Consider the following 17,105-nt stretch of genomic DNA (forward strand, 5'->3'; position numbering starts at 1 on the left):
GGCTGTGGGAAAAGGAAGGGATGTCTCCTGGAAAACGACGGGTGGGATCCGTTTGATTCTTAGAGACACTCTATAATTCATTGAACATTGCAAGGCAGTGAGCGTGCATCATTTCATGTAATACAAGTCAATTCAAATGGAGTTGTTTGGAGATTTGAGCAGAGTAGAGCACATTAAAATGACATGGAATAGGCATGATTGACATTGTAGTATTTACATATTATACTTTTCCACATTAATTTATTGATCGATTGAGCTCCTGCTGCAGCACAACACCACAGTACCGATTCTGATCTCTGATCTTGCCTCCTCTTTGATTTCACAGATTGAGACATCTCGGCTGGAGCCAGAAATTGCAATGGCCACTACCAGTAAGACTGTAGTCTACAATAAAGGATTGTAAGTGGAAGTGGACCATCTCAGCCCAGAAGATTTGGGGAGGGAAAGGGGGAAACTTAAGGTCCCGACTGGGAAAAAGAAAGCATCAAGATAAAACAAATAATAGAGCTCAGCGATAGTAACGTATTACTGCTCCTGGCGAACTGGGAGTAAATTAACACTTGCAGAGAACTGACACCTCACACCAGTCAAATAGATTAATATTAAAAATTTTAAATTAGCAACAGGAGCAGCAACAAAAAAATCACATTGAAACACTTTAGAGAACTAGCTAAAGAGGAATCTCAGAACTTAATAGCGCTGCATGGAGGGATGTTTAATGGTGTGTTTACGTGGTTATACCTAACTACATGAAAGCAGGCTTCACCAAGCAAATTTTATTTTTGATGCAAATTAAATCTCCACACTGATGCTGCACAAAAGTAATTCCATAGAGATCAACGGGTGCATGAATGTGAAGCGCTTGATAAGGTGTTTGATAAGTGTCCTGTATTGATTTCATGCCAATCCTGCCCCAGTGATCATGCGCAAAAGTAGCCTTCCATGGTTCAATGTGCAGTGCTCCATTAGCACAGCGAAGGACATAGCCTGTGTGCCCTTCTTCCCTCCCTCCTTCTTCTGCAGATGGTCCTGGCGGCATCCTGTCATTCACTGCACTTGCAAAGCTTAGTGCCACAGGAGCTTACCGCTGGGCATATCCACAAGGGCCCGGGTTTCAAGATACTGGAAAGCCAACATGCCCACATGTTGAGTAGGAAGGGATTGTACAATAAAACATATGATCGATCCGCTCTTCTTTGCACAGACGGGAAGGATGGAGTTTGTCCCACCTAACACAGACCCTCTAAAAGTAAGGTTGTTAATCTCAGCTGATTGGCTAAGCCATGCTTTACTAACCTAGTTGTCCAAGGACAGAATATGCTTAACTTTCGATCAGCCCTGAAGCGGTCAGGCAGTTGGACTAGATGATCATTGTAGGTCCCTTCCAACTGGAACTCTTCTCTTCTCTTCTCTTCTCTTCTCTTCTCTTCTCTTCTCTTCTCTTCTCTTCTCTTCTCTTCTCTTCTCTTCTCTTCTCTTCTCTTCTCTTCTCTTCTCTTCTCTTCTCTTCTCTTCTCTTCTCTTCTCTTCTCTTCTCTTCTCTTCTCTCTTCTGTCCTCCTTCTCTTCCTCCTCCTCCTCCTCCTTCTCCTTTCTTCCTCTTCATCTTCATCTTCCTCTTCTTCTCTTGTCTGTTTTTGCCAGTGCTTTCAGCCAGCAAAGCCAACGTTGCCCAAAGCCTTGCTGCAGTGCAGAGGAGGATCAGAAAGCAGAAACCAGTGGGCAGGACAGCTTCACCTGGCAGCCGTGCCAAGCTGATGGCTTCATGAGACTGCAACCTCAGAGGGATGAAGTGCCCTCTGGAGATAGCTGGCTGCCTGGCTGTCTCTTCAGCTGCTCCACTTTGGGGTGTTTAAAGTGAGGCGGGGCACGTCCCCCCAGCGCTGCACTGAATCCTGCCCTTGCATGGGTTTGGGGCCATAATTTGGCTTTCTGGTATTTTGTACCCGAGAGTAAACCCCAGGTGACTCCCTGAGGGCCAGAGAAGTCAATGTGGATTTTTAACATAGTCACCAGCAGAAGACCATGCCAATAGTGAGCTCTGCCTCTGGGATCATTGTAGGGATGGAGCTGCAGTGGTGATAAACGCACAGGCTATCATCCTTCAGATGCCAGTTTGTTGGGGGGGTTGGGGAGGGTGGGGGGAGTGAGGGAAACCAAATTGCCACTGACACAGAATGTATTTGAAAGATTTATTGCAATGCTTGAAATTGGGAGGCCTGAGCCCTGCCGTGTGCTCCTCCACTGCTGACTGCTCGCACTCCCTACTGGAGTCAGACCTGTAGGAACTGGAGTTACGCAACGGTCAGGCCAGCTCAGGAAGACTGATTCTGTCCCCACACTGGTGTAAATCAGAAATAATTGCACAAAACAAATAAATTTTGCGGATTTACATGCCAGTGTGCAGGGGAGGAGAGGCCAGCTCTGGGCTCTCCACAGCTACTGTTGATGGGCCAGCTCCCGGTCACCGACACTGGTGGAAATGCAGAGTGGGTCCAGTTACACTCATGGAGCTATTCTGGATTTACACCAGGGTAAGGGACAGCTGGATTTCACCCAGTAGAGTTCTTCTAATGCACTAGATGAGATGAATGTATGCTCTGGAGGAAACAAAGCCACCCCATCTGCTCCAGGTGGGATTTGGAGAGGCTGCAGGGAGGTGGCGTCTGTCCTATGGACATTTTCATGGGCATCTGTCCCACAGGCAGCACAGTGCAGAATCAGGCCCCATATTTTGCCCTGGGAGTAACTCACTCCCCGCAGCATTGAAAGAGGGGGGCAGCCTTCCAGCCCCAGGAAGCAGGGCGGGGATGCTGGCAATCCCCAAACAGCATCCTGCTGATGGGAACCACAGTGGTGAGTCTTTGGAGAGTCAGCTGGGATGAACTGTGTGCCTGGAAAGGGCCCTTTCCATTGCTGCAGGGGGTGGGAGGAGGTGAGGACCACTGTCAGGTGCTGAGGGTACAGGTACCCCTTGCACACACATGCACATGTGTGTGCAGCAGGGAGAGAGCTACTCTGAGTCTCAGACTTCAATTTACAGCTCCGCTGAGCCTGCAGAAGTTAGAAGCCAAGCCGCATCGTGTTGCACGGAGGCACAACTTGCATTCTTCCTCCTCCTGAATGGAAATGCGAGGCTGAGACAGAAACAGCCTCTTGTGTTGACAGGGAGAAGCCTCCTGGCTCCGGTGCCTGTCTGGGTGGATCATTTCCCCTTCCCCAGTGGGTTTTGTTGCTGCCTGAACCATTCTGCTGCAAGCTTGTTCATCCCAGGCTCTGATTTTTGGGGGTGGGGGAGTGGGGAGGGAGAAGCGATGGAGACTGCACTTTGCTGTGAGGTTTCAGAGAGGTGGAGGAGGGAGGGAGACCCTGATTTGGTTTTACATTGTGATCACCAGTCAAAGATTTTGGTGGCTGTGAGCTCCAGCTACCTGCAGGGCCCACAGATGGAGCGAGGAATTTGCAGTGGGGGAGAGGGGTCGGGGTTTTGCCTGCTATGGTTCTTTAGGAGACACCCAAGGAAAAGCATGGATTGAGCAAGTTCTGCCTCGGGAAGGAGCCAGTTCCGAATTTTCTCTATGATGGGGAGCAAGTATGGATATTTTCCCTACACACACATCACCTGCAGAGTTCCAGCTGCGCCAGCTGTTAATTGGCAGGGGGTGCTCATCGTGTTAATCCAGTGATGCTTAATAAGGACTGCACTGGTTTGGAGGAGGATAGATTTAGGGCTTATTAAGCCACACGGCTCCTGTGACTCACGAGGGCCTGATCCTGCTTGAGGGGGTGAGGACCAGCTTGAGGGATGTCAGAGGAACTGCGCTGCGAGATTATGGCTCGGCTCAAAAGCAGCTGCACAGTCGAACAAATGACAATCAAACAGTCTAAATGAGTCTGGATTTATCATCTTCCCGTACAAACCCCGTCAAACTTGTTTCACTGTATGTGTCATGAAAATGGGTCTCAGTCAACTCGGCAGAGTTTGTGCTGAGAAATAAATACATCCCAGGGTCCTGAGTCAGGCGTTTTCTGGTGTTTATGTCTAAGAGCCGGAGCAGGCAGCCCATCACAGCCTCTGGCAGGCTGGCAACAGCGTTTGCTCTCAGATTTTGTTCAAATGCAACTCAGAATGTTGTGCCCCATACCCAAAGCGCTGGGAAGATGCTCCTGCTTGGAGCTGGGAAGGGAGAGCCACCACCGCATGGGGTTCAGTTCCCTTTTCTCACCTCTTCTGGGAGCATCTGCAGGTCTTGCCTTGCGAGTTGGCACTTGCAATCAGTGATACCCATGAAGTTGGGGACCTGAGGACTTGACCTCGCATCTCCCAAAACCACATGCATCCTCTGCCTCTGGACAGTCAGGATGGTGCAGACCCATCTCTTGCTGCCCTTCCCCTCGCTGTCCCCTGGCTTGGTGGTGAGTGGGACAAGGTGCATGCATGAAGAGCACATTTTGGTGGCCCCATGGTCCCAAACTCTTGGGCACCACGAGACCACGGTGTCCCCATGCTGGGACGCTGAAGCTGCCTGATGCAGTTCAGCTTTGGAGCCACCACCATCCCAACGCAAGTGGGTGTCAAGATGCATTTTTATTGAAAAGCAGCAGAATGGCTCAGCAGACACCGACCTGACCCTTATGGATCTTAAAAGACCATTTTGCTAGCAGGGGGCTCATGGTTGGGCTCCCTCGTGCAGCGGTTCCAGCACTGGCTGGGCACAGTTGCTGCCGTTCGTGGTGGGACCGCCAGTGAGCACCTAAATACCACGTTCAACTCTTCTATGTTAGAAATGAAAAACATGGAGCTGGGAGAGCGGCAGCACATTAGTTCTGTTTATTAGGACAGCAAGTTGTGCCAGAAAAGACTACACACAACAGCTAATGATAACATTATGCACATTCACTTAATAACTAATTAATCTCTTAGACTTTCCTAATGTACAAAAAGGAGCCTTCGGTTTGCAAGAACAACCCAACCATTTGCATTTCTTATTTCCTATAATTGGGGAAGTGGAAGAAACGGAGAGCAAAAAACCCACCACACATATCAAGTTGTTCACCTCGGCAGATAATAATAATGAGATGATCATCTCCTGTAGTATTTAATTAGAAATGTCGCAGTTAATTGATTTCTTGGATATGTTAATTAAGAAATAATGAGGACCAGGTTGCAGCAAAAGGTGCCAGCGAGAAGTTTGGAGTCTCTCCTGGAAGATGTGTCTGTTGGCTGCTCCCTGAGCCGGCCGGGGGACAACCAGGGGACAACCTGGGGGTTGTGTCACCCACGTCCCAGACTCACCTTTCAGCTTGGGCACAGCTCAGCTCCTTCCGTTTTTGCTTATTGCTTATTTTTCTGCTCCACATCCCTGTGTGTGGCTGGGCGCGGGCAGATGCCCAGCTCCTGGCAGGACGGGCAGCAGGTCACCTTGTTTGCTGCCCATCCCAGTGCTGCGCATCGTTGGGATGCAGGATGAGCCACCAGATGCTGGACCCTGCTGCCCTGGGACAAGCGACACTGGTAGATCTCAGGGTTGTACCAATGCCACATAGATGAGAGATGTAGGTGTCCCCTCCACTTCGATTGGCTCCTCTCAAAGGGCTGTGATGGAGAACCGGAGCCTGGGATGCCCTTCAGCTACACAGGGGGAACACAGGGGCTGCCGACATGTTGCGGTGGGACCCTGAGAGCCTTTGAGCAAAGTTTTTTAGGCTACAAAGAAGCCCACCTGAGAAGCTGGCCTGGCTCTGAGGGTGTTCCCAGTGTCAGGTGTGGAGGCCTGAAGTGGTCCTGGTGGTGTAGATGCCCCCCAGCCCTGGGTATCTCCAGGGGTCGCTTTAGGCAACGTCCACTTTTGGCTTTTTTTCCCCTTTTCTATGGCTTATTCTGCACCCAGCACCCTCAGCCGCCCCTCCTCACGCCATCACCCTCCGGCACCCAGTCCGAATGCACCTTATAACTGCGCCAATGGCAAGTCCCTGGGGACGCGGCGAGGGGGTCACCTGCCAGCACCCGCATGTCTTCCAGCGGCCAGTGTCCCTCGGCCGCCCTCCGGCACCTGCCCTGTGCACCGGCTCTTTTTAACCTTCTCAGTAGAGTTACTGACCACGACACTCTGTGTAACGCTCAGACCTGTCTGGAATAAAAAAGTTTGAAGAGGTGGCGGTGTGGCTCAGCCTCCCTGCGAGCGGTGGGTGGGAAGGGTGGGAAGGGTGTTGGGGTTCAAGGGGTTTCTCTGAAAAGTCCCAGTTTTCACGGGCTAGTTGTACTGGGGAGGGGCTGCTTGCAGAGGGGGCTTTCCCAGCAGTGTGGAGGCGTGGGGAGGGGGCTTTCCTGACAGCAGGAATTATTACATTTTTGTGTGTGTATATATATAAAATATATATTATATACAATTATGATCTATTTTATATAGCAAAATGTACAATGTATAAATATACACTATAAAATATGTAATTATATATAATGATATATAATATACGTTATAAAATATGGTGTATATACACATTAGATACACGTGTGTATATATTGTGTATATATACTATTAAAATACGTAATATATAAAATACACATTATAAAATACAATATATACACATTAGATACACGTGTGTGTATATATACTATTAAAATATATAATACACAGAATATACATTATAAAATACATGTACACGTGTGTATAGTGTGTAAATATTCTATTAAAATATACATTATAAAATATAATGTATATACACATGTGTATATATTGTATGCATGTGTGTGTGAATATGTGTATATAGATGGTATATCATATATAATTATTATATTCGTGTGTATATAATTTTTACATATATAAAAAAATTATTTTAAGTGTCCTTCCTCCTAAACTTCAGTGAGACATGGGAAGGACACCCCCAACCTTTGTCCCCTGAGCTCCCCCGCCAGGTCCCTCATTGCTGGGGGGCCCCAGGCTTGCCCAGGGACTGCAGGGGTCCCCTTGCCAGTCTCGGGGGGTGTCTGGGGGGGTTATTCCGGGGGCAGCAGGGGGGAAGCAGAGCTGTTTGGAACCTCTCCCCGACATTCAATCCCCGGCACAGGTGTGAGGCTGCCGGCCCCAGAGCCGCCGCATACCTCTCATACCTGCAGCCACCCCGGCGGCCCCGCTCCACTGGGGACCCCCGAGGGAGACCCCCATCCTTGTACCCCCGACGCCCACCACCATGGGGCCACCAAGCCCTCCTGGCTCCATTGCTGCTCCCCAGTGACACCCAGTCCTGTCATGTCCCCCCTGCAAGGACACCAGCATCCCCATGGCCGTTTTGACAAGTGATGGGAGAAGGGGACGGTCCCCTTGTGTGTGTCCCCTCCACCAAGGCAACCAGACAGGTTTTCAGCGCATCTTGCTTTTTATTACCACGCAGTAACACACACTACAGCTGCTGACTACCTACAACAGGGAACACACGCACACAGGCACAAAAATAAAAGAATAAATTAAAATAAAACTGTTAAAAAAATAATAAACCAACAACAAAACAATGGAGAAAAGGAGGGTGGTGAAAAAAAAAAAAGGTGAAAAATAAAAATAAAAAGGCAAATGAAAAAAGGGGTTGGGTACATTGAGCTTCTAGGTAGGACGTTTTTATTTGATCTCATGGCTGACGGACGGCTTCCAGCGCGGAGGAGGATGCGCGGTCACGTCCCGGGGCCTCGGGCGCCTTGGCAGCCTCCTCTTCCTCCTCGGCTCGGCGGCGGGAGCTTCCCGAAAAGCACCTCCGAGGGATGCCCCGGGCGGCAGGGGGGGACGGGGTGTGGGTCCCCGGTCAGGCCGGGCGCCCCGGAGGAAAGGCAGCGGGCGGCGGCAGCGGCTTCGGCGGCGTCCCTAGAGTTTGTTTGGTGATGCCGCCTGTGTCCCCCCTTCCTCCCCCGGGTTCCTCTCCATGGTGGCAGCACCAGGAGCCTGTCCCTGCCTTAGTCGTTGGAGGTGACGTCGATGTCTTCTCCGCTCGACTGCTTGGTGGCGAGGCGCCATCGGTTGATGTGGTGGGAACCTTTCTTCTTCTGATCCGAGTCGGGTCCTTCCTCCTCCAGCTTCTGCCGTTTGTATTTCGTCCGCCGGTTCTGGAACCACACTTTCACCTGGGGGAGAGGGAAAAGGAGAGACGGGCGCTCGTGGGGGTCCTGGCACAGCTGGCCCCGGCAAGGCTCAGTGCTGCAACCAGACAGCGTACTCAGCTTTCCTCAGAGACTGGCAAAAAAGAAGTCCCCATCCCTCCAGGAGCGCTCCCACAGCCACTCTGTGCTGCCTCAGTTTCCCCTCTGCAAGGTGTGACAAGGCGGGGGACAACGCAGTGGGTTGCAGGATGCTGACGCTTCCCATCTCTGCTTTGCTGCATGTCCCGGCCTTGGAGAAGCCCAGGACGAGTGAAGGACACTCAATCACACCTCAGACAGGGGGCCAGCAGGCAGGCGGATCCCTCCTTACAGCACTGCAACCCTGTGCCCATCACCCTGGTGTCTGGGCTGCGCCCCAATCGGCACAGCATGGTGGGAGCAGCTAAACCCAGCCCCGTGTATTTTGGTTACTGGTGTTAGGATGCCACGGGCACAGCGGCCATGGCTCCAATGACCATGTGAGATGACAAGCAGAGCCATCCACAGCGAGGACCCATGTCCCAGGGCCAGGGTGGCATCATTAGGCTCGGGCTGGACTCTTATGTAACCAGGGAACTAATTATAGATAGATTATAATTACAATTATAGATACTTAATTTACCACATTTAGGTTTCAGGAAACCTTTTCCACCATGATGGTGGTCAAACACTGTCCCAGGAGCCCAGAGAAGCAGCAGGGTCTCCATCCTTGGAGATAACACCCCCCTCACCCCCTCAAGGCCCCGAGAACCCTACTGGGACCCCGCACACCCTTGGTCCCAGCGCCAGGAGCATGGCCTGTGGTGCAGGCTGGATATGGCAGTCGGTTTAGGATGCTGAGTGCACCCACTAAGTTGTTGGTGGTGGATGCTGCGGGCACCCATGTGGCTGGCAATGCAGGATGCCGTGCAGGCAGGGATGCGGGATGCTGCAGCAGGGATGCGGGATGCCAGAGGCAGCAGTGCAGGATGCTGCAGCCGGGGATGTGGGTTGCTGCACCTGGGGATGCAGGATGCTGCAGGCAGCGGTGTGGGATACTGCAGCTGGGGATGAGGTATATGGGATGCCAGGGATGTGGGATGCTGCAGGCAGGAACGCAGGATGCTGCCCAGCTTCCCAGGCCCCGCAGGACACTAGGTGCCGCTGCTTGGCCGCTGCTGCCTGCCCAGCCCAGGCCAGGCTGAAGCCTTTACCCACTTGCAGGTGACGTGGTGCCCACAGCCCCTCCGGCAGCTGCTGCCACACCTCATCCCCCGGGACCCTCACCCCCTTTCCCCCTTCTCCTTCAGCACTAATTGCAGGCAAGGCTTGCTTTCCGCTCTGGAGCCCTTCGCAGCGAGGCGAAGGCCAGTGTTCACACCTCTCTGCATTCCCCAGGTGAGCAAGGCCCTTGCAGGGTGCCATGCAGCCAGCGCCATACAAGCCTTTGACTTTAAGGCATGCTTAGTCTATTGAAACAGCTGCTTTATGGCACCAGTATATATTATAAACCACCCCCCTTCCCTGCCCTAGACTCAAACCATTTGCTTTCCTAGCTTTGGGGCATTTCTGGAACAATACTGAGCTGGCGCCTTTCATTCAATGACTGCAAAGTACTTTGCAAACTTTAATTAAAGCTCTCAGCCCTCTGGGAGCAGGGAAGTTGCCTTATCCCTAAATTATAGAAGGGGAAACTAAGGCATAAAGCAATTAAGATGCTTGAGTGAGGCTGTGTGGAAATGAGGGGTGGGTGTGAAGCGACTCTCCCCGGCTCTGTTCAGCTCTAAGAAACCCAGCCGGGTATGGCCATCTCCTGCGGGATGAGGCTCCTCTGCAATTCCCAACTGTCTCAGCTGCAGGAATGGGGATGTTTCCAGGCTGGATGGGCTCCCTGACCCCTCGGATACCATATCCCTTGCTCCAACAGGCCAGAAGCCACAATGAGAGTAGTGTGAGAACCTCACAGTGGGCAACTAGGGGATAAGCTGCCCCCTACGATGCCTCATCCTGACTCCGGGAGTAATTGGTTTAAACCCTCAAGGCCAGGGGTTTTATCCCTTCCCAAACCTTCGCCGCATTAACCTTTGTCATGCCGGGTGTTTGTGCATCCAACCGGTGTGATGCTCCCTGGGTCCCGGCCCAGCCACTCCCCGGGGCTAGCTCTGGCCTCCAAGGGTCACTGCCATCCCCATGTTCCTGCTGTGGGATGGGGATGGTCCCTGGATGGCTCCTGCACCCTGGTCCTGCCTCTCTACACAGCTCCCATCCACTGCTTTGCCTGTACACAGGACGTACTCCCACCCGTGCAACACCCTGCAGGCCACCGTGGAAATTGCGCTCTGCTTTGGGGGTGCTGACAGCACCTAGAGAATCAGCTCTGGCTGAAAGGTGACATTGCCATCACCAAGCTGAGGACAGCTAAACTACAGTGGCTTCATGTGCAGCTCCTCCGGACGATGACCCAAACCCTGCTGAAGGCCGAGAGCACAGGGATGGGTCTGGATGGCGACCGAGAGGGACCAGTCCCACCATCACCTGGAACCAGATATGGTGACAGCACCTGTACCGTGCTGTCACTCAAATTTGCCACCACCTCGAAAGGCAGCGGAGCTCCCCAGGCGTCAGCACTGCACCCTTATCTATGCCTGCAGTCCCAGCCAGGACTTTTCTTCTAAAAACACCCCAAAACTTTTAAAAGCTTGGTTTTGGGGACAGTCCCTGGAGTGGGGATCACTGCCAGCACTGGGCTTTGCAGCGGGGCCACACTCCAGCTGTATCTGGGGCACGCATCTTTGTCCTCCGTGACTCCCAGGCATTCAATCGGTTAATTATTACCTCTCCCACACGCATGACACTGGGAGGGGATGCTGGGCTATACCCTATATGTGCCTCCATAATCACCCCAAAGCTGGGAGGGGGTGCTGCGCTATATGGTGCCTCCATAACCACCCCAAACCTCCCGCTGGCAGGAGCCAGGGTGAGGCCTTTGCTTTGGGAAAGTGGATGAGACCCCTGGTTGGGTTCGCACCATGTCCTGCCCGGGATGGAGAGGTTCTGCTGGGAGATCCAGGCTGTGTCATGCAAAATTAACTCAGCGAAATTATTTCCCAGCCCAGCACGCTCCCCTGGGAGGTGAAGCGACCTGACGCCACTGGTGATGGGCTCAGCAGTGTGACCACCCGTGACGCCCAGCCCAGCACAACCTCAGCACGCAGCATGATACCCCCACCTCCTCCTCACTCCCCACCTACCCAGTACACGCATCCCAGCCCCGGCAAGCCATCCCCAGCGCACCCACACTGCCTGGCACCCCCGCAGCACGCCGACCGCCAGGCTTATGCCGCCACCCAGCTCACGCACGTGTGTCCCTGCCAGTCATCCCATCACACACAAACCCCACGGATGGCTCCCCTGGCGCAGACCACCCCACATGCCCCCGCCAAGCCCTCCCTACATGTGCTCCAGCCTCATCCCATTTACCCAACGCTTGTGTTTGCTTTGGGACCGTGTCACTGCTTTTTTTCCCCAATCCTTTTTTTTTGTTGTTGTTGTTGCCTGGGCCTGTCTTGTCGCAGACTAATGCACCTCCTTGGTAGGTGAAAGGATGGGAAGGGGTTAAACACCTCCACCTTTCCCCACCCTATATCCCAAGGCACTTCCTGATGCTGGGAAGGTACCTGTACCCTTTTCACCTTCCCCCTGGGCTGCTCCAGGTGTTGCTCCCTGGCCAGAGACCCCAAGCGGGCACAGCCCAAAGGGAAAAGCTCCCTTTTCCAGTGGGAGAAGTGGCTGGGAAATAGGTCCAAGCAAAGCTGTAACCAGCAGCCCCTTCTAGGAGCAGCTAAACCTCCTCTAAAATAATAAAACACACCCACCTGTGGGGTTGGACATGGGGCTGAGTGTCTGCACCCAGTGAAAACATGCCTGTGTCACCCAGTGTCACACTGGAGATGTGTGTCACGGGTGGTTTTCAACGGGAGGTTTGTGTGCGTGTAGGATTCATCACTGGGTATGTAATAGTAATAATAATGATGCCTGGGTTTGGTACAGCCACAGCCAGGCTGGCTCTCTCACCCTGCCAGTCCCGGTACTTTGATGCCCATCCAGTATCACAGCCCTCTGCATGTTATTTCTCTCCGGGTAATTAAAAGAAGATTTTGAGAAAATATTATTTTCCTAAAGCCACAAAACTGAAAAGGAAAAAGCCACCCTGCAGATGCCCCCCTGCAAACCACTGCTGCTGCCAGTCCCAGCCTGATGCTCTTTCCCCGCCCGCAGTGCCCGCCTGGAGCCGAGCGGCTGCAGCAGTTTTCCAAAACCATGGAAATATCATACTACAAATTATGCTGCAGGGCATAAAAAAATAATACATATATATATTTATCTGTATTGCCTCTTTCCGTTTCTAAATCTTCACCCGGATTTAGGGATGGATGCCTCTGCTTTTTCCCCAATAAATTGCATTACTGCATTTAGGCTCTGGGCCATGATGCAAAATCCAAGGGACTTGCTGAGCTCCCCTCGGGCATCCCACAGCTGCCCTTTCCGCCTAGACAAGTTGCTGTTTGTTCTTTGACCTCTGGGGTTTTTGTTGGGGTTTTTTTTTGGTTTTGGTTTTGTTTTTTTTTTTTTTAATTATTTCCCTTTAACATCATTTTCAGCCCGGAGCAGTGACAGAAGCAGCAAGGGAAGGACCCGAGCCGGGTTACCAGCTACTGCTGTGCCCTGTGAGCTGCGGGGCTGGGGGGTCAGGATAGCGTCAGGATACAAACAGCCTCTGGATTTTGTGGGCTTGGTGCATCCTCCCCGATATCTGCACCTGTGGTTTCCCGCTGTCCCCATGACAGTGACATTTTCCTCCTGGTAACTTCCCTCTCACTGTGATGCATTTGGAGGTTTTGCTTGGCAGAGCCTGGGTGAGGATGAGCCAGGCGGGTACTGGGAACACCCACGGCTCCAGCTTTTATTTTGCAATTAAATTAAAGGATAAAAATTAAATTAATCCAGAATATAGGCCAAACTACCTTGCCAGAATTTGGATAAAACTTCCTCCATCAATGCAGTTACTGAACATCACGGGAAACAGCATACTTTTTCCTGGAACATTTGGGAATAGCTGCTCGCCAGGACACCGGACTTGCACACAGAGCGATGCTCAGCCCTGACTCCCCTGTTTTCCCCCAGCACTATATGCTTTTCCATTTCCTTTCATCCCTACGATTCTCCCGGGTCTCATTATATCTAAACGTCTGTGAAATGTGCTTTCTAAAATCAGAAAGTTGCAGCTGAAATCAGTGCCCTTTGGCTAGCACCCAGCTTTGCACCCATCCTGACTTTCAGGCACGGTGGTGTTTGCGTACAGAACCAAAGCCGCACAACCGAGGTGCATTTTTGCAGCTCTCCAGGGAAGGTTAGCATCCTGCTGCTCCTTTCTGTTGTTTGTTTTTGTTTTTTTTTTTAACTGGATTTTAGAAATTGTATTTTTCTCTCGGGGAAAAACATCCCAAGCAAGCAAGAAATGACAGCGGAAAACCACCCCGGAGAGTGGCATGATGTGGGACCTGCATTCCCAGCCTCCAGCCCTGCCAAGGACGCTGGAAGAAGTGAACGCTGAGGGAAAAAAAAAAACCTAGCCCACGGTTTGGCCACAGCTTCCATGTGGGATTCCTGGACAAACCCGGCTGGGATTTTTGTGGCATCAGCCTGAGCCTTGCGTGGGTTTGGCCCCGTCCCTGCTGCCCGATGCACCGGCAGTGGGAGGGGCAGCTGGGGGGCAGCCGGGGGTACCAGGGGTACCTGTGTCTCGGAGAGGCTGAGGCTGCTGGCCAGCTGCTTGCGCTCGGCGCCCACCACGTAGTGGTTCTTCTCGAAGGCCCGCTCCAGCCGCAGGAGCTGCGACGGCGAGAAGGCAGTGCGGATGCGCTTGGGTTTGCGGGCGAAGGGGCCGTGGAGCAGCAGGCTCTCCTGGGACACCTCGCTCCCTGCGGACAGACAGCCAGGTCAGGGGCCCGCACCCCCCCAGCTGCCCCGCTGTGGGACCAGGGGGGTTGCTGGGGACACCCTCTTGCCCTGCGACATGGGAAGGAATGGATGAGGGGGTGTTGCGGGTCTCTGGGCACCTTCCCCGCCCCAAGATTGCAGCATTCACACCGTTGCTGCCTCCCCGCTGCCCCCCGTGCTATGGCGGGGCTGGGGCTGGACACTGGGGCAGCAGGAGAGTAAGAAGACAGAGGGAGAAGGGATGGAATGAGAAGAGCAGGAGAAAGAGGAAAGAAAGAGAGGGAGAAGGCAGGAGGCAGAGGAAAAACAGAGAAAAAGCATTTTAAAAAGAGAAAGCCTAATAAAGTGACGGGGGGGGGAAGAGAAAGCGTGAAGCAAGAAAGAAAAAAGTAAGCTAGAAAGGCAAGAAGGAAAAGAAAGAGTGGAAGGGAGAAGTAAAGAAAGAGAGAAAGAAAGTGGGAAAGCCTGAAAGAAAAAGAAGTAAAGAAAGAGAAAGAGAGAAGGAAAGCGAGGGAAAGAAGGCAAGAAAGGGAAGAGAAGGAAAGGAAGATGGAAAGAAGAAAAGATGGAAAGGAGAGACGTAGAGAAAAAGGCATGAAAAGAAGAAAAGAAAAAAGAGAAGGAAAGAAAGGAAAGAGAGAAAGCAAAGGTAGAAAGGAAGGAACGAACGAAAAATAACTTGAGGAATGGGCAGGCAAGTGAGACGGGCGGCGCCGGGGCCGGGAGCGGCGGGGCCGGTGGAAGTGGCGGCAGCGCGGGCCGGGGCCGCTCCCGGGCAGCACCGTGGGTCGTGGCAGGGGCCGGGCCGGAGCCGTGTCCCCGCGGGCTTGTGCCCCCGGGCGCCGCCGGCAGCGGCCGCCGGAGCCAGGCGGGGGGTTATTGCCGAGCAGATAACCCTAATCGGGGCTGTGCGGTCCCCGGGACCCCCGGGCATAGTGCGGGGACAGCGAGCGGACCGGCGTGCTGGGGAGAGGAGAGGAGAGGAGAGGAGAGGAGAGGAGAGGAGAGGAGAGGAGAGGAGAGGAGAGGAGAGGAGAGGAGAGGAGAGGAAAGGAGAGGAAAGGAAAGGAAAGGAAAGGAAAGGAAAGGAAAGGAAAGGAAAGGAAAGGAAAGGAAAGGAAAGGAAAGGAAAGGAAAGGAAAGGAAAGGAAAGGAAAGGAAAGGAAAGGAAAGGAAAGGAAAGGAAAGGAAAGGAAAGGAAAGGAAAAAGGGACAGGACACAGACAGAAAGGGAAAGGAAGAGGAAAATAAGACAGGAAGATACAGAAAAGGAGAGAACGAAAAGAAAGGTAAAGGCAAGAGACAGAGATAGAACAAGAAGAGAACAAGAAAGCAAGAAAGATTAAGAAAGAAAGAAAAGAAAGAAAGAAGGCAAGAAAAAGACGGACTAGAGAGAAACGCCAGGAAATCCAACAAAATCTCGCTGCGCAGCCGAGATCCGCCGCAACCTTCCCCTTCGTTCCCGAGAAAGAGAAACCCAAACTCCGGCAGCCGTGGGGCTGCGCAGGGAGGCGGCAGCGCCGGTCCTGGCCCCGGGACCTCCCCGGGACCCCTCTCCGGGCCCCCCGCCCGCGGGCAGCGGCTCTTCCCGGCCCCGGCCCCGCGGGGCAGCCGCACGCCGGCTGCGGGGATGCGGCGGCGGGAGCGCAGCGCCTGTGCAATGCGCTCAGCACCGCCTGGGTAATGCGCTCAGCACCGGGTGTGTAAACACATTGGCACCGGGTGTGCAAACGCATCGGCACCTGCCGTGCGAACAGATCGGCACTGAGCACCGGGTGTGCAAACGCACCGAGCACCGATGTGTGCAAACGCGTCGGTAGCGGCCGTGCAAAAGCCCGGAGCACCGGTGTGCAGACGCCCGGAGCACCGGCTGGGCGTGCAGGCACCGCAGCAACAGGTTTTGCCTCCGGGTCCTGCTCGGTGTCCCCGGATAACGGGCCCCGCGGCGGGGGGACGCGGCCGCTCGCCGCCCGCCGCAGCATCCCCCGCCCCGCGCCCGCCGCCGGCCTGCGCTGCCCCGCCGCTCACCTTGGAAGCGATGCCCGAAGAAGCGGTTCCGCAGCACCCAAGGGTAGAAGTTGAGCGGGTCGCGGTGCTGCGGGCCGAAGAAGGAGTGGGGGTGCGGCAGCGCCGAGCCCCCCAGCTGGTGGGGCCCGACGGGCAGCGCCGGGTGCCCCACTGCCTCGGGGAAGACGAGCTCGGCGCTGCCGTAGAGGGCCCGGCCGGCGGCAGCGCCCTGGAAGCCGGGGGCGAAGGCGGCGGCGTCGGTAGCGGGGCCGGGGTAGCCGAGAGCGGCGGGGCGCGGGGGGTCCTCGGGGCTGAGGTGGGTGTCCTTGCCCACCAGAGACTCGATGGTGAAGCAGCGCTTCGCAGACGGCTGGAACATGGTTTGAGCCGGGCGGGGACGGGGGGGGCCGGAGTGGGGCTGTTCCTCCGGGTGCGCGTGTGTGTGTGTGCGTGTGCAAGAAACCTCCCCCTGGGCAGCGCGCACACACACACACACACACCCCGAGCCACGCACACCCAGCCACGCACACACCCCGCCGCCCACCCGCGGGCGCCCACGCACCCGCAAGCCCCGGGCAGCCGGTACAAATACGGCCGGTACCTGGCGGGGCCCCGGGGGAGGGGGCGGCCTCACCTGCTCGGCCGGGGGAAGGCAGGGCAGGCAGGGCAGGGGCAGGGGAGGCAGGGGCAGGGGAGGCAGGGGCAAGGGAGGCAGGGCAGGCAGGGGAAGGGGCGGCAGAAGCAAGGGAAGGGGCAGGGGGAGGCAGAGAGCGCCCGAAAAACTGGACTGGAGCCGCTCCCGCAGGCGCACCGCGAAGTTGTGGGAGAGGGGCTCCGGCTGCGGGGTGTTTTTTCCTTCTTCTTTAAAAAAAAAATAAATAAAATATCTTTTTTTTTAAAAAAATCCTCTTTTTCTCTCCCCCCCCCCCTTTTATTTTTTTCGCTTTTTAAATAAAAATACCCGCAGCGGCGGTTTGTAACTCCGCGGCTCGGAG

The 17,105-nt window shown here is 54.0% G+C and overlaps 2 protein-coding genes across 3 annotated transcripts in view; one reads left to right on the forward strand and one right to left on the reverse strand.

Annotated features, from left to right (window-relative positions):
* The window catches only part of SFXN5 (sideroflexin 5), a 104,238-nt gene extending 103,048 nt beyond the window's left edge, over window positions 1-1,190 (forward strand). For both annotated transcript variants that reach the window (XM_037388228.1, XM_037388237.1), the window contains one exon: window positions 326-1,190. In XM_037388228.1, the coding sequence (XP_037244125.1) occupies window positions 326-403 (78 nt within the window). In that variant the 3' untranslated portion in view covers window positions 404-1,190. The remainder of the gene's footprint in view (window positions 1-325) is intronic.
* Window positions 1,191-7,811: 6,621 nt separating this feature from the next.
* Window positions 7,812-16,489, reverse strand: LOC119156663 (homeobox protein EMX1-like). Its single transcript, XM_037406762.1, has 3 exons — window positions 16,132-16,489; window positions 13,900-14,084; window positions 7,812-8,109 (listed from the first exon to the last, which is right to left on the reverse strand). Exons 1-3 carry the CDS (start codon window positions 16,487-16,489, stop codon window positions 7,942-7,944), a joined length of 711 nt encoding a protein of 236 aa, XP_037262659.1. The 3' UTR covers window positions 7,812-7,941.
* Window positions 16,490-17,105: the final 616 nt, after the last annotated feature.

This window comes from Falco rusticolus, chromosome 1 (genome assembly GCF_015220075.1).
Source record: "Falco rusticolus isolate bFalRus1 chromosome 1, bFalRus1.pri, whole genome shotgun sequence".
In the NCBI taxonomy this organism is placed as follows: domain Eukaryota; kingdom Metazoa; phylum Chordata; class Aves; order Falconiformes; family Falconidae; genus Falco; species Falco rusticolus.

What these genes read in the sequence shown, in the direction of transcription:
- LOC119156663 (XM_037406762.1), bottom strand. Translation starts at nt 16,489, where the DNA reads ATGTTCCAGCCGTCTGCGAAGCGCTGCTTCACCATCGAGTCTCTGGTG. An exon ending in CTTCGGGCATCGCTTCCAAG is followed by an intron (nt 14,085 to 16,131) that starts GTGAGCGGCGGG and finishes GTCTGTCCGCAG; the next exon opens with GGAGCGAGGTGTCCCAGGAG. An exon ending in TCAGCCTCTCCGAGACACAG is followed by an intron (nt 8,110 to 13,899) that starts GTACCCCTGGTA and finishes CCTCTCCCCCAG; the next exon opens with GTGAAAGTGTGGTTCCAGAA.